The sequence below is a fragment of the Malaclemys terrapin genome, chromosome 16 (genome assembly GCF_027887155.1).
Source record: "Malaclemys terrapin pileata isolate rMalTer1 chromosome 16, rMalTer1.hap1, whole genome shotgun sequence".
Lineage (NCBI taxonomy): Eukaryota > Metazoa > Chordata > Testudines > Emydidae > Malaclemys > Malaclemys terrapin.
Window position 1 is genome coordinate 28,386,627 of NC_071520.1, and position 17,425 is coordinate 28,404,051.

Consider the following 17,425-nt stretch of genomic DNA (forward strand, 5'->3'; position numbering starts at 1 on the left):
TACTGGTACAAATAAGGTCTTCTAGAAACTCAGATGCCATTGGGCCCTTGAAGAATACAGGAAGTAGTTCATCATCCATATTTTTCCACCCGTGTTGCAATGGTGATCCAATATCTGGTTTACTTATGTGCAAAGACATCCAAATCTTTGTTTGCCAAGATGCTCTTTTGACAAGCTCTTCAAAACTGTCCTCACATGGTGAGAGTTTGGCCAGTGACTTGTTCTTTTTGATGGCTAGATTGAGGCACAAGCAATTCAGGTCTCTGTGGGTCTTTTCTTTTTTTGTCTGACCACAGCACTGTTACCAACTTCCTTGCTGCAAAAACTGTGGCTTGTCCAGCACTCTCTTCCAATTTGGCAAGATCTCTTAAGTGGTAAGTCCCCTTTGTTTTGACAACATAATTTTTTTCCCGAGCACCAAATCGGGATGACACAGTCATCCTGTTAATATGTACACAGGAAGTACATGCATCACAAATTGCACACACGGGTATGAAGCAACGCTTGTCAGCTGTGCTGGTAATGGTACCTGTTTCAATCTGCACATTATCTGTATGTTCCATTCTTGGAAAGAAGAGAACAGCAAGGATCAAAACATGTGCATCAGGTAACCTAATTACTACAGTTTCTTTGATACAAAGAGACTCAAATGCCATATTGGTATATACATCATGCAGAAGCATTCTTCTGTCCACTTCCACTTGAGTGCTGTGCAAGTCCTGGGCTTCTGCAATACCTCTACTGGTGATGGACTTTGCTCCTTCACCATTGGAAAAGACTCAATCAAGGAGTATTTGTGTTGGGTGTGCTCCTACACTGTCAGGTAGATTTTGAACCATAAATTCACAGAGGAATTTTACAAGTGACTGCTTACTGGATGCTAACTTTAGAAACTTTTTTCACTGAGGCACAGGATATCCACCAATGGCCTGGTATTTCTTGCATCCATCCTTAAATCCTGTCCAGCACTGTCGTTCTGCAGTTTTCACAGTTACTGTTGTCATATTTGTCTTCAGACTTCGATTACAGAATTAGCTTTGTCAAATCCTTTTGGACCTGCCTCATATACTCAGCAGCCCATTCATCGAACGTGTGGAATTTGTCTTCAGTCATCATTTGTATGACAGCTATGGCATCTCGGATGTACACTGTAGTTTCTTTGTTGCATGCTCTTAGCTCATGAATTATTCCAGCTTGATTTTACAGCTGATACCCTAATTCAGCTTTGTCTGTTCTTCTCATTGTTCCATCAGCGGGACAAAGGCACAGGTCTTACTGGCTGACTAAGAACAATTCCCATTGAAACATCATCATTGCATCTTGCAAAGGACAAGGCTCTGTGGAAAACTGGTATCTGCTGTGATTGTGCCTCCCATGCCAAGCTTAAATTTGTTCTTCTTGGCCAGGTCAGCAAGTATTTTGATGCCAGATTTCTTGATTGGGCGGTTGAAGAAGCTGTGTCTCTCTTCAGAATCAAGTGCACTTCTCACATATCTCTCCATTTGTTCTTCATCAACATCTGCTATTTTCAGTAGAGCTCCTGTAACACTGATGTCACATGCAGTTTAGTAGATATTTTGATAAGTACCCCTGGATGTGCTTCAGGGTCAAATGGGTTTGTCATATTGTTGATGACATGGTTGGTAAGAGCTATAACATGCTCTTCATCCCTCTTTAGTACAGAGGCAAGGACTTGTTTGTGGACTTAGTCTTCATTACTTCTGGTTAGGTCACTTCTTTCTCTCATAGCTTTTACATATTCATAATATGAAGCTGTGTACTGTCATCTCTAACTCTAATACTGACCTGTGCATATGTGTAACTGAATTAAAATCTAATTTCTAGAATATTTCAAAGGCTAGTACTGCACGCATAGGCAATTACAAATTAAAACCTATCAAGCAGACTAGATGCTACATTGTATGTACAAAATCTTACCAATGGTAAAGCATTATATTAGGAATTCACATACATTTATATCTACCCACTACACAGTACGAACTATGGGCACATAATCTACTGCTACACAACCTTCAGTGAGACTGATGTGGTCAGCAAATTTCAATTGAAAATATAGAGAACTATTAAAATCACTTATGAGAGATTTTGACAATTAAAAATGTGCAATGTGAAAACAATTCATGTTAGCATATTGCAAAATGTTGGTATTCACCATTTTTGCCACATGCTAAACAACTTCATAATTTTTGGGGAAAATACATGCTTGCCCATGTAAAACTAATACACATATTTTACTACATTGTCGTTTGGTAGCTTTGAACACCACATTAAGATACTGAAATTAACTTAAACAGTAAAAACTGTAGTCAGTGATGTTGCAATGTTTCTGGAACTGCGGAAAAAATGACACTCAATTGGAGTCTCATTGTTTCACCTCACCTACAGATTTACGACACCACTTGACAGTTCCACATTGTCCCTCATCTACACATACACAAAATAATTTTTCAAATGATATACAATGGAGATGTGTGTATGACGAGGGCCCTTTCTGAGGAATTGCTACGTACTTACTAGGTACAATATTCAAGCTAGACAAAGTATATTATGAATAATGTCAAAACAGATTTGTAAACCTTTCTAGTTTTAAGTTAGATCTTGCCATTACTCTGATACAGCGTTTCATCTTCCCCACACATCCAGGCAAAGCATTGAGAATTTAAAACATTCTATAACTTCCAAGGAGATGCTAGTTTAGGATAGTCTAACATTCAACCTTTTTCCTGAACTTCTTTAATTCCAGAAATAAAAAGTACTAACAGGAAAAAAGAAAAACTGCCCTCTTTCTGCTTAGTTTTTAAATTTAAAAAATTATTCTCCAGAGTATCAATAAGAACTCACCTTCCGTCAAGACCAACTTAAGTAAGTTATTAATTTCCACTTCTCCAGGATATAGGATATTTAAGCCAGAGCTAAGAAGAAAAAAAAAAAAGGTGGGGAGAGGGAGGAATCAAAAGTCGAATTTAACATTTGTTTATAATGAGTGAAAGGTAAATAGTTCCATTATAAACATGGGAAACAGAACATTAAAAATTGCAGCTTACAATTGTATAGCTATCACCCTTAGAATTATTCCATATGGTTGCCTGAATTTTTATAAAGAGATATTTTTATACTAAGGAGAGATGTCCAACACATCTTAGCATTTAGATTAATTTATCTGTCATATAATTGCGAATGTTTCCTCTGTGATTTCTGCTAATCAAAGAAGTTTTGTTGTATAAGCAGAGGATTTCCCCCTCTCTGAGCCATCTGCTCCCTCCTGACAAATCCTACAGTGAAGTCTTCATTGTAACATATGATAGCACAGTCATTTCTGTAACAAACAGACCAATGTCAAACACAGGATGACGGCTTTACTGCAAATCCAAGCAGAACAGTTGTGGAGAGAGGTAGAAAGCAGCAAATCAAATATCTGAAATAAGAGCTATAGGAAAATGAAAGCCAGTAGCCAAGAACGTTTACTGCTATTAACTCCTTTAACCTCATTAATCTTTGACCCATTATGGAAATCCTTCTTTAAATTAAGTGGGGAGCCAGAAGTACAGTAATGTTGGAACTGCACTGCTATAGATACACCTCATAGATAGTCTCTCCCCCCCCCCCTTAATAGTTTTTCCCCTCTGCATAAATTATATTCAACATATCAAGGGTAAAAGATCACCCTTGTGCACAGGCGTGTGCTCCTGATTGCTTGCAGTGTTAAAGGAGCTACTATATGGACATGTTTTACCTTATTAAATGTATCTCATACCAAACATAAGTGTGTGGTCTACTGTTCATTTTACAAGAGTGAACTAGAGCCAAGATTTCTGAAGTTTTTTCCCAACTCAGTCACTGACTCCAAGACTGATCACAGTCAAGTCTCTTTGAAATGTAGCCTTAGAATAGCCATCACCACCTGGAGAGCCTACATTTCATAGTACTTTACAACACAATTTATTTAATTCAAAATTTAAGTCAGAAAATATGAACCTCAAAGTTAACTTGGAATTTATTATTACTACAATAAGAAGAAATCCTTCCTGATCTTTACTGATCTGCTCCTTTGCTTACATAAGCTACAATGCTTTAATGTATTTGCTGACCAAAAACAATGAATCGAGTCAAATACTGTAACAACTACTTAACTGTTCTATGAATATCCGCTGTGTAAACAGTCAGCAGCATATATAAAACCTGAAAAGACGGCCTTCAAACCAAAGAGGTACTACTATTCTCTAGTACATTTAAATGGCTGTATACATTTTGTAACTTAGTGGTTTATAAGAAAGGCACACAGGTTGATCTTTGGAAGATTTTGTTCTCAAGCTTTGGAAGATTTCCCACTTGAAAGCAGATTTACAATCTGTGATTAAGACACCTGAGACAACATTCTTTGCACATTTTTGGATTCTCTTGATACACAATTGCATTTTTTCCACTTTATTGTCCTCAACTTGGTCACTCTGCTGTCATGACAAACCACAGAAAAGTTTCACCGCTTGTAGCTCAAATGAGACCGCAGTGCCGTTCAGGCTCCGTGACACTTCTCCTTCAGCACTAGTGCCCAGTGTGCTGGGGAGCTGAAGCATCTGCTTGGATATTACTGTTAGCTGCTGATGCCGCAATACAAAGACATTGGGCTCACCCCATCCCAGGACGTCTATACAACACATGTTCCTCATCCCTAAACACAAGTCTCCGGCCACCCCAAGCCACCTGGACATCCTTGCAACCCATTTCACACTTTTCCAAAATCATCCTCAACCTCTAGCATCCCCAAACCCCACTCACTCCACTTGTCTCCACACCCCTGGTCACCCTCCCAAAAAAGTCTCAAATCTGCTTTCTGAAACATTGCTCTAACCACCATCATTTACACAGATTCTTTCACCTCAGAGCATATATAAACCACACACACAAACACACTGCACCCGTCACTGAAATGCAGACAACTCTTGGGTGAAACATGACAGCTATTTAACACCATACTCCTGGTTAGGTTAAAAGAAAAAGTGTAGCCAATAGGAACTGCAGGAGCAATTTAAAGTAGGCATAATGTAGTTATTGCATACTGCATCACCATCGCCACTTAATATAACATCCTGCATTTTTCTTCCCCTCCAAACCAACTAAATTTGCAAGATCTGATCATATTTATCTAAAATTTGCCACAGGCATAGTTTACACACAAAATCCTGAATTCTTATAATAAAGTTCAGATTAGCTGTATTTTTAACTTAAATGGCTTGGTGAACTAAGAAACAACAGTAAACTAAGAAACTACAGTCAGGTTATGATTTTTCATAACTATCATTAAGATCTTAGTTTCACTTTGTTTTGACAAAGTAACATTGGTATTTACCTGATTGCTAGACAGACCTCCTTCTGAATTTCAGGGCAAATCTGGCTCTTTGGTGCCATCAATAACTGCCAAAGTAAAAGGCCAGACCTTCTAACAATGTCTCTGTTTCTCTCAGTTTGGGGGCTGAAGAAAAATTTAAAAACCACCTACAAAAACGATAGTTAGAAAATACAGCAATATTAAAAAACAAATTTCTTCTCTACTCAAGAAAAGTGCTTCATACAGGAAAGCCCCTATAACATAGTAGCTCAAATGGAAGCAGAGTTAGGCCAACTTTAAAGATTTTTATGGCCAACACTCTAAATAATTTCTCCAAGGTTGCTCAAAGTTGGTGGTAATCAGGAATTGAATCCAGATCTACTGAGTCTGTGATCAGTGCCTTAACAAAAACTAGACAAACCACCCTTGTCCTTGAGCAAATAACTTAACCTCTCTGGATCTTATCCAATTTGTAAAACATAGATAAGAACTCATAGGGGTCTAATTTTAGACTAGAACACATTCTAGAAATGCAAAATAAGAAGTTATCTCTAGGTTAATGTCCATTAGCTCTTCTCTACTCAATACAAAGTCATGATTCATTTAAAAAAAGGCTTACTTGTTGATCTGCATTCTTAAAGTCTCCTTTCCAGAGTTTATTTTAAAATATATTTAAGATTTGTTTATACCTGAAAGACAACAAGGATGCAGCGTATAATGCAAGTATCTCCATTCACCATAGCTTTCTCCATGATGTCGCAAATACTGCTGAGATGGTGTGCTTCAATTGGATGTTGTTTACCCAAAAAATTTGTTATTGGGAGATTGTTACTGGCTGCAAGCAGATTTAGTTGGTGTATGCACATGGCACCAACATGGTGAAGTAACTGGTTGATAACCTCATTTGTGGTTATAGCATCTCCTGAAAGAAAAAAATAAATGGACATACTTTTCTCTCTGAACACAGAGGTGCATATATCAAGTTTACATTCCTTTTTAAAATATGTGATGAAACCATCATTAGCATCACTTAAATTCTGCAGCCCTTCAGAGCTATCGTCTGCATTAAAGGTAAGAGATTTCTGTTCAAGTTTTTAGAAGTGTTAAAAGCAGAAGTCAGAAAACTAATAAACATGCACAAAAAAGCTTTTTTCTTATCTTCAATAAAGATCAAGTAATTTTGTAATATGCTGTAACTAATCTTGTGGCTTTCTGAAGAAATATGTTCAGTGCTTTATGTGAGTTTAGACTACGTTAATCTCATATATTACTTACACTTATACAAAGTGCTGACTATATGCTCACCTCTAGGCTCTGTGATGATATGACTAACTCCCAGTCTCTGACAGACATAATGGAATGCTTGGTTTCCAGGATTACACCATTGATCAATATAGTCATTAGAGCACGTCCATATCATGTTATTCATAGTATCATAACATGCACCTGAAGAGAGAATATACAGAAAAAATCAAAATAGTTTTTATTTATTAAAAAGTTGTCTGATGATAGTATTTTCTATTGGAATTTTTTTCTTGGAAAGCAATTCAAACATTGCTATATCAGATGTGGATTTAATGTGTTTTCTAAAGTTAATTCAATTACATTATGTGACACATCAAGCTGCATAAAGATATGGGTTAAGAATAACGATCTTTTAAAGCAAAATTTCCTAATGTGGTTAGTGCAAACCCCTCATGCACCAACAAATAAATGCCTTAAGTGCTATATTTCGTATTCCTGTGTCCTTATCACTCAAATTGCCTGCTACCAATTAGTCAACTGGCTGAAATGCTGGGGCTAGCATCTTATGCTCAGGGGTCGACACCACCATGTTGCACGACAGACACTTGACAAAATTACCGTACTTAATGATGGACATGGGGGGGAGGGGGGAAAATGTTATGTCATTCAATTTTTTTTAAAAGTTACCATGGACCTCAAAATTTTTACCCCTGCTTATGCTGCTGTTCAAGAAAAATAGATAAAGCAGTTTCAAATATTTTAGCTATCTCTATTCACAATTGCATTTGTTTTTAATTTAATAGCCTTGCTGTTACTACTTTGCAGGTTATTTAGAGCTGGTGGCATGTATGGTGCTGTGCAACTGATGAAGAGTGGTGGGCAAACAGACCTCTGGCCTGAGGAGCTTACAAGTGGGCACAATACATCGAAAAAACAAGAGAGCGTCATAGCTGGATCTTTAGAAATTATATAAAGGAGAGAGAGGAAAAGTATGAACTTGGCAGTATCCCCACTGCATGAGATTGCAGAAAATTCTTCTGTAGGCTTGTCTAGACTAGGATAGAAGATATTTAAGCACATTTCAAAACTCAAGGGTAGACTGGACTAGTTGTATTGTGACAGACGTTAAGCGGATTGAGGTGAACCTTCAGCTTGATTGATTAACATGTTAACATACTCCTAGCCCTGTCTGCGCTAGAGTTTCAAAACATGTTGGCCAAAGTGTTTTAACGAACATTTAAAAAAATGATACCTTTGATCCTTGTCAACGCGAGTCCTATACAGATCCTAGTTAACATTTTAATTAAGCATTGTTTAAAACCTGTTGGTATCTATTATATGGAGATATACTTATCACATAGAACTGGAAGGGACCTTGGAAGGTCACTGAGTCCAGTCCCCTGCCTTCACATCAGGATCAAGTACTGTCCCTGACAGATTTTTGCCCCAAATCCCTAAATGGCCCCCTCAAGGATTGAACTCACAACCCTGGGTTTAGCAGGCCAAAGCTCAAACCACTGAGCTATCCCTCGCCAGCTATCTAGCATAGCCGGTGTTTAACAATTTATTCCTATTCTATTTTGTATCATTCTGACTATTGAGCTGGCAGAAGCAATCCAAGTCCAGAATGCAAATGCAAGTGAAGTCGTGAAAACCAAAGTCACAGGGAAATAAGAAAATATAAGCAGAACATCTTCCTGGTTAATACATTTATTTTTTAAAGTGAAGATAGGAAAGTTCAAATCTTCTAAACACTGACTTTCTTTTAAGAGTCTGTAATACAACAGATATTAAAAAAATCTTACAAGTTCTCTCCACCTAAGGTCAATACCTCTTCTCACTCTCTAGAAGACAGAGTGCACCTTCAAAACTTGCAAACCAAAGCATAAGAAACCAGGAAAAAAGCTTTCCTTTAGAATTTTCACATCACATCTTCTAAGTCGTAATTTTATTTAATTTTTACCAAAAAAAAGTGGAAGTTACTGGAAATTGAAAGAAATAATTTAGAAAATAGAGATTACTATCTCCACTACTGAATGTCCCATAAAAATTTCTTACCAAGTCCTGGTATTAGAGCACCACGTCCAAGTGAACTTCCTGCGGCATCAATGAGATCCGCTCGGCTTGTGAACTGCCCATCCGAAATATTGTATACCAAGCTAGAAGCAAGAACTTCAAAAAAAAATTCTCCAATTAATTTCTCAAACGTTTAAAATATGATAAAGAAGAGAGTCTCTGAAATCTGCTGTAAGGATAACAAAAAAAAGAACTTACTTTTCAAAGATGACAAACCACTTGTCCCACCAAACAGTGATCGTGTCGCAGAGCTGCCTGACCCACCTGGAGGTGGGACCAACATCACCAAATATGTTCCACATGTGTACATTGGAGTCTTTCGTAACATTTTTAGTGGTAGCCCACAACTAGTGTTAGCAGCTGAAATGTTAAATAAAGCAATGAATCAAACAATTATTTCTCTAAACAATTAGTAAGATATGGAGAGCAAGCAAGATAGAAATCCTAAATATAATCTGTTTTGGAGTTTAAATAAATTCATCAGAAATACTGATAAATCTAACATTTTTGCAGGCTTTGGAAGTTACTTGTGGGGCTGGCCAGTGGACTCTAAAGATCCCCTCCACTCTTTAGGAGATAATTCCTCAGAGGGCATGCATGGTTTCAGTGGCATTTTAAAATATAATTTGAATAAAACAATCTTTAAATATGAATAAAAATAATAAGCCCTAGTTTCCATAATGATGATGATGACAACAACAAACAACATCGGGAAAAAAATAGAAACCTAAAAGCTAATAGAAGGTATAATATACAGAGAAGCAAACAAAAATCTGTCCTAGGGATGTCTAAGATGGTAAAATATCATGAGCAACATTTTAAAGCCCAAGGAAGTTTTAAGACAAGAGGCATTCATTACCACTTTTTAAATCCCTTGAAATCCCCCTACCCTGGTCCCATATCCAGTAAAGCATGGTGATCTAACTTCCAGCCAAGAAGGTGAGGGTGGAGTTCCAGCCAAAGCTGATCAACATTGCTCTGAATACTGTTCAAGAGGAACCCATATTTTATTTTCTGAAGCACTCCTATTCACTACTAGGCAACATACAGCTTTTACAAGATCTCCATTATACCTCTTTCCACTCCCTGTCACAATCTAAAGGGGACGTGCAAAAACATTAGGAAAATATTTGCAGTGGTGTAAATGTACATTCCACTGGTTAGAGAGCGAGCATTTTCTTAACTGAGGAACTTATAACAACATGTAACTGGATCCACGAGATTTTTTAAATCCATATGCATACAGTAATCTCACCATTAGTCAGTAAACCCAGGGTTCCAGGTTGTTTAATGCATATTTGAAAAAAGGAAGAGAACTATTCAAGACATACACGTAGAAAGTTTGTCCTGAAAAGGAACTTTAAAAAAATCCTCAGAATGCAAAGAAAGTGATCAGTACAATAGTTTAGACAGGGTGTTTGAATAAAGTGAAACTAATATAGTAGTTTCAATAAGGTCATAAAGAACAGTAATACTGTAATATACAAACAATTAATCAGAATACCAATAACTATGTCACACATATTTGCTATTTCATCAATAATGAAGAGGTACTGCAGAATAGTGCCCAAAAAGCAATTCCAACAGTGCTCCAGTGTGAAAAGAGTACTCGATGAGTGCTTTGAATGGGAATTGGACCACTTGTTTATTGATGTCCCAAACAATATGGTGTATCACCACTGGAGTATCCCTCACCTCAATACGAGTCTACACACGTATAATGAAATTTCACAACACACACAGTCACTGGCATAAAAAACTAAGAATATGATTAACAATTTCTACTGCCAACAGAAATGTTAAAGTTCATTTTGAGAGCTTGGGACACTTACTGGAAATTGATTTAGGATTTTCTGAAGTATCCTATTCATAGTAAGGATTAATAATGCCAGAAGAAAATAATTCACCATGCTATTGTTATGCTTGTCAATGGTTCCCTGTAAGCCTTTATTTATAGCCTAACAGTGAAACATCTTCTGAAGGAAAAGATCCTTTGGATTTCTTGGAAGATTTTTAAGGCCTCTAAGTATTGCCTCAATGTACTACGAACGACATTTTAAAATCCTTATGAAATCACTTATGCATCTAGCCTCTCATTTTCCTCCTATCTTCATCTCATTGGCAATTCCATTACTCCCACCCCTCCCTCCCGACACAGGCTCACAATCCTGGGGTTATTTTTACTCTTCCTTCATTTTCTCCCCAGATCAAATCTATCATGAAATCCTGTCAGCTTTCTTTTTACATTATCTCCAGAATCTAAACTTTCCTTTCTATACCCCCTACCAAAACTCTGGCCTAAATCCTGATAATCTTACACATGACTACTCCAATGTCATCTTTGGTCTCCATGAAAATCATATGATCCTCCTCAAATCAATTCAGAATACATCTGCTAAATTCCTCTTGGTTGCCACTCCAACCACCTTCTGCTTCTCCTCAAATCCCTTCACAGGCTGTATCTCCCCATCCCCATATCAAAGATGATATCTTGGTCCTTTAAGGACAAAAACAACAACAACAAATAATCACTTAACCATGGAGTTGACAATAAAATTAATTTTCTGGGAAGGTAATCAAGTCAGTTTTGTCTGACACACCAGTCCCATAGTCTAACCATTAGTTTTATTCTTGGACATTCAGTTTTCCTATGGATCTTTTGGAAATGTAGAATTAAATAGAAGATAGGAGCTACCTGACTAAAATCAAAGTATTATGAGATCTTCAGTGAAATAAATTTCACCAAAATCTAGGAAAGCTCTATAAGTTATGGCTGACGAATTTTTCTTTTTAGTCCAATTAAAGGAGTTTATAATAACATTGAGACAGAGGGATCCAGATGGCCTGTAAAAATAATTCAAGATCAATCTGCACTACAAATTAATTTGATTTTTACCCTACTTTTCTACAATTCCTACGTCTACTGAGAATATCATATTCTTAATATCTTATGCCAGTGACAAATACTGAGTGATACCTTACTCTTTACTCCTGGGGGAATTCTGCACCAAAAAATTAAAAAATTTGCAACAAAAAATAAAAAATTCTGCACACAATATTTCAAAATTCTGCATATTTTACTTGTCAAAATAACACAATGTAATCACACCAGTTTCAATTATTTTTGGTCATTTATTTCAAAATACCTTTCAGCAAGTTTGTCTGTAACAATACAGACAACAAAAAAGATTCAGTAAATGTTTTTTGACAAATAGATTCCTTACTAGGCATATTAATACAGAACTCTAAGTAATTCATTTAAACTACAATACAGAACCATATTTCCAGCACCCCTCAGAAGCAGTGCAAAGACTTGGGAAAGTCAGGGGTAACAGAGGAGCTGAGGGAGATGGAAGTAAATTGCTGGGAAGGAGCCTGGGTGTGAACTTGGAGGGTTGTTGGGTCTGGGTGGGAAAAGTATGGAAGAGGTTTTTGGGGAGGAGGGGCGGGGAGGTATTGTTAGGGAGCATACCCCATGCAGACCCTGGCTGACACCTAGCCTCTCCCATTCAGTCAGACACATCTGCTCCTGTTCCTGTGTTCCTGCACTCCCATGTGTCCCTCCACCCCCACTCAGACACCCACTCCCCCCATCCCCATGTGGTCCTGCACCCCTCCCCCTGTCCCCATGCGTCTCTGTGCCCCCACCCAGCCACTCCCCTGTCCCTATGAGTCCCTGTACCACCTCCCCCGTCCCCATGGGTCTCTGTACCCCCACCCAGCCACTCCCGTCCCTATTTACCTCTGCACTCCCTCCCCATGTGTCTCTGTGCCCCCACTCAGCCACCTCCTGTCCCTATGTAGCCCCGCACCTCCCTCCCGCCAAGGCCCTGTGCCTCCACTCCCATTCAGCCCCTGGCCTGTCTGTCCTCCCCCACTAGCCCTTATGACCCCCTTTCTGACCCCCCCCCACAATGTCTGTCTTCCCATAGCCCCTGTCTCCTGACCTGGCCTGGCCTGACAGGCGCTGCAAAGAAGGCAGGCTCTTTCTCTTCCCTCACTAGCTGGGAGCTGCTGCTGTGTTCTATTGCCACAGTACCCTCTGGTAAGCAAAAGACAGAACTGCAGCAACATTTTGGCAGAAGCTTTTTTCTGTACAAAAAATTAATATGCACAGCTCGTTAATTATGCGAACATGCAGTAGTGCAGGATTCCTCCAGGAGTAACTCTTGAAATAGTCCTATAGCTTTCAATGGGACTATCAATCAGAGTAAGGGTGGCACAATTGAGCCGTAAACTAGCAACAAAAGGGCGCTGTGTTTACGACAGCTACAGTTTTTGCATGATCAATTTTTTTCCTTGCAGCAGTGTATTTTACATGAATATGAACTGTTATTTTGCTATTAGAACTTTGAATGTTAAGCACTTGCACTGAAGTATGTATTTGCATGAAGTATTCCAAAAGCAATCATCTTTACAAGAAATTCACACAACTTTAAAGAATTTTAATAAATTCTAAGAAATTCGTAACAGTAATGTATATTGATGGCAGTTTAAAGAGCCTACATTTAAAGACACTATATGTACAGGTATGTAGGATTTTCAAATTCTACAGTTAGAGAAATAATTTTGTAAATATGCATCACTCCAAACAAAAGTGAAAAATTATAGTAAAGGAGAAGAGAACTCTTCTGACCTGCTTGGTCCTCTTTCAATGTATTGGAAATTGTAGAGCCAGTTAAAGCAGCCAGTGTTGCTGATGGGGAAGCTCTGTACCTTGAAAGCCTACTCAGAAGCATCTCATTTATACTTTTTGCAGATTCTCCCTCTTTTCTCATTAGTATAATGCGCTCCTGTAGAGGATTTGCTATACATATATCATTTTCTACCTATGCAAATGAAAAAAAAAAAAGATCTTTAGATATTTAAGTCCCTAAGATATTGAGGATTTTATTCCTCCGTGCTCGCAAAATGAGAAGAGAAGCAAAAACCAGATCCAGATGTATGCAAGGAAGTCTGATTCCAGGGTGATTGGTATGATTGAAATACCTAGAAATACAGATTATTATATCATGGCCAAAATCATATCATGACTGATCATCTTTAGACATTTCTTACTTTGGAAAATACAGCAGTAATAGTCCAGTTGCCATAAATAAATTTCCAGAAATAAAGTTGAAGTTAACATTATATAAAACCCAGTATTTAGATGATTTTTTAACTATAACAAATATAATATACTAAAAATTATTTTTATTTTCTGAGTAAGTTTTGTAAAAGTCTAAGTCACACATTAGCTGAAAAATTGGATGGAAGATTTTCCCTACATAATGCAGTTCTGGGAAAGTTCTAGGCCGTGTCTAACCCAAGAAGATTTTACCAGTATAGTTATACTAATATACTGGTATTCGGAGAACAGATATAAGTTACATTAGCATAAGCACAGATACAGCTCTGTCTTTTTTTTTTTTAAAAAGCACACCCCTAATCAACATAGCTATGCTGGTAAAAATATTTAGTGTAGATCAGACATTTAATAAATTGAGTATTTTAACTAATAATGCCACAAAAAGTCAGACAGTGGCTGAGTTCTCTACAGGAATGAGTGAAAGCTTTTTCTAAAGTGCTTCCCCTGCACGTTTCTAACAGAGCACCAAGGCCAGAACCACCCGCCCAGAGTGCTCACATTCTGGAGGGACCCAACTGGAGGTCATTCGGAAACTGAAACTCATTTTTTCTGGTAATATACAAAGGAAATGAATTGGAGAATCTCTTACCTTAAGAACGGGAAGACCCTTCCCCTTTATATGTTTGCCAAATTATATTTATTTTTAAGTCCTCAACTCATTCCCAAGATTCCATGCAAATTGGAGAATAGTAGTTCAGGGGGTCAGTACAGTGGGAGTCTGCCGCAAGTTACGGAGTCAGAACCTGCACTGTCGCCCACAGCTGTATCATATCTAGATAATTCTAAGTCCTGCCTAAGTGCAGGGGACTGGACTAGATGACCTACTGAGGTGCCTTTCAGTCTTACCTTTCTGATTTTTGCTCATCAATTCTACCATTTATACTGTTTCCAATATACCACTGCACAAATCTATTGGTACTGACAATACTAAGGGTTGTACCAATGCCAAAAAAGTTAATAAATTGATGTGGTTTCAGCTTCTATAGAACTGAAGTTGTTTAAACTGCTGGAGACTGTGCCATTTAAATAAATATCAGCAATTATGTGCAAGCTTTAAACCTGAGTGTTACATTTTTAACATTTCTTCTGCACCTCAGGAGTATCAACCAAGGATGTATAGGAGCTGTTGAGAGGAAAGGAATCCAAACTGTTGTCATGTATAGATCCAAAATGTAAATAAATAATTTAAAAAAATCAGTACAAAATGTAGACTTGACTGATAAAGTGCACTTTTTTAGCCTTATATAGACAACTTCTATTAAAACGATCTTATTGCGTTTTAAAACAATAATACAGAGTAAGCAGTCTCCACTTAGTACATGGCACTTAGAGTAATAATGATGCTATAATATATTTCACACTAACACCACATGTTATAAGCAAGACTGCAATATTGGAATGTCCTTTGTTTTGACTGTATTCCTGAAGTTATGTACTAGCGCTCAAATGAACAATTAACATGTCCAGTAACTTTATTAAATGTTACTATTTTAAAAAGTGTTATTCATGTCACTAAACTAAGTCTGCTACAAATAAACAAACAAATTGCTAATTTAATTGAAAATACACTTACTATAAGTTCAAAAATATCCATAAAGACAGAGTGTCCCTTTGGTGTTTTTTCATTCAGGCTTGCAGGAGACCAGATCCAGTAGAAATAGGTACCATCTGAAGAAAGATGTACTGTGGTCATAGTACTGCCAACTGGGAAGTGATTTACTGGCATGGGGAGTATGTGACATACCTAGAGATCAGTAGGAAAGCAAGAAAGAAGGAGAGTCCAGTTCACATTTTGAAGCTGTTCTTCAGACTATTAATTTAAAAAGTGTGTGTTTTTAGTTATTCTAGAGCAAGGCTCATTAGGCTCACTTATCTAGTTATAATTTGCTATGATTTGAGGGAGAATATAGTTCGCCAAATAGATGTATTACGTACTAACAAATTCCATGCTAGCAAGACACAGTTATCCATCTAAAAATAGACAAAAGATCATGGTTTCAAATTGCTGAAAAATGTACATAGTACCATTAGCAAAATGTAAATATTAATATAGTTCTCTGCTTTATCCTACTTCACTGAAATGTCTGCTCAAAATTCTGGAAGGAAACTCATTTAATGAGGAATCCAAACACTTAATTTGAGGAAACATATTGTATATGGCTGGAAACAGACAAACAGCCTTACTCCTTATTCTTCAGTGAAACTTCTTTAAACCACAATGGAAAAACATTGTCAGGAGGGATAGTTGCTCGTCTGAAAGCACAATTATAGCGAGAAGTGAAGGTGCCAACCATTCTTGTACTTAAGAAAAATGGAGGCATCGGGGATAGGTAGGCTCTATATCTATTTGGTTTAAAGATAAATATCAGTTTGCTTTGTTTTAAAATACTATTAATTTGTGATGTGTGCGCACAAACACTGTAACACAATGTAACTTGTAAGATGGTTTGTGAGGCATGACATGCAACTCTACCAGTGAGAATCTGCAGAAGATGTTTCATGGAGGGAAAAAGCAAACTCCCAGCACAAGAGAACTAATTAAATTTGAATTAGAAATTTTGCTGAAAGTACATCAGTATTATTATTTTTGACAATTTAAGAACATTTCCTTACTATATTATGATTATGAAATAAAGGCATGAGGGTTTTGGTATTTTTTTTTTTACCTGAAGGGTATTCTGGTCAATGACCTGGAAAAGGGAGTGAGGCTTATTATCAAAAGAGACAGGCCGATGAAGAAGTTTGCCATTGCCAAAAGCAACCCATCCAGTCTCCAACTCCTCGTTACGACAGTATACAAAGCCTCTGGGGAAAAAGCAGGACATTACAACCTTTAAATATGCTGCACCTTTTCAAACATTTCTTGAGTTTTGTTTGAACCTAGCTACAAATCCATGTTCCTATTTAACGTAGTAACACTGGTTTTAAGCATGTGAAGACTCTGAAGATTCAAGAATCATAAGCAAGGAAAGAATGAAGAGATAGAACAATCTTGGTGCTAATAATTTGTAGTGTGAATTGCACAGGGCTGAAATTTGTAACATAGGTGATATAAATTCCTAACTACCAAGGTTTGTTGTGGACATGGTGGTGAAATGAGATGGATGGATTTTAAGCAGCAGGCCACGGCTTTTATTAAACTTAAAACACAAGAAAGTGGCACTACCCATCCATCATCAATACTCTCCTATACCAGGCATTTCATTGGTTCCAATGTAGGAGCCCTGTAAACCCCACCATCCAAACAGTAACTTGGGGTAAGCTCTCCTCAGGGCTCAGCTCGTTCCGAGTCCAACCACCCACCCCTCCATGAGGGGGACGGAGGGTACAGAAGGAACAGGACCTCGACCCACGAGGGACTCACCCTCTCCCATGAGCCCAAGGCCACCAACAAAATACCAGGTTTTTTACCTCTGGGAACCATTAATTTTATCCTTTCAACTGCACTGGAGAAGAGCCGTAAGTTGCAATGAATTCATAACTCAACCAAGTACCTCATTTAGGCACTAAGCGTATTCTTACTCAGCCTACTGTGGCTTAAAGGTGCTGTGAAGAAAGGTGAAAAATTCCTTGGTCCTCTGCCAATTGGCTCATGGGAGAAAAAATTCCTTCCTGACCCCCCAAACGGA

At 37.7% G+C, this 17,425-nt stretch overlaps 1 protein-coding gene across 5 annotated transcripts in view; it reads right to left on the reverse strand.

The window, feature by feature from the left end:
• Positions 1–17,425, reverse strand: part of HECTD4 (HECT domain E3 ubiquitin protein ligase 4) — a 107,767-nt gene that overhangs the window by 63,201 nt on the left and 27,141 nt on the right. For all 5 annotated transcript variants that reach the window (XM_054006906.1, XM_054006904.1, XM_054006905.1 and 2 more), the window contains exons 6-14: positions 16,463–16,601; positions 15,370–15,540; positions 13,305–13,497; positions 8,867–9,028; positions 8,651–8,764; positions 6,653–6,793; positions 6,037–6,269; positions 5,369–5,514; positions 2,863–2,933 (exon numbers count right to left, since the gene is read on the reverse strand). In XM_054006906.1, coding sequence (XP_053862881.1) covers positions 2,863–2,933; positions 5,369–5,514; positions 6,037–6,269; positions 6,653–6,793; positions 8,651–8,764; positions 8,867–9,028; positions 13,305–13,497; positions 15,370–15,540; positions 16,463–16,601 — 1,370 coding nt within the window. The remainder of the gene's footprint in view (positions 1–2,862; positions 2,934–5,368; positions 5,515–6,036; positions 6,270–6,652; positions 6,794–8,650; positions 8,765–8,866; positions 9,029–13,304; positions 13,498–15,369; positions 15,541–16,462; positions 16,602–17,425) is intronic.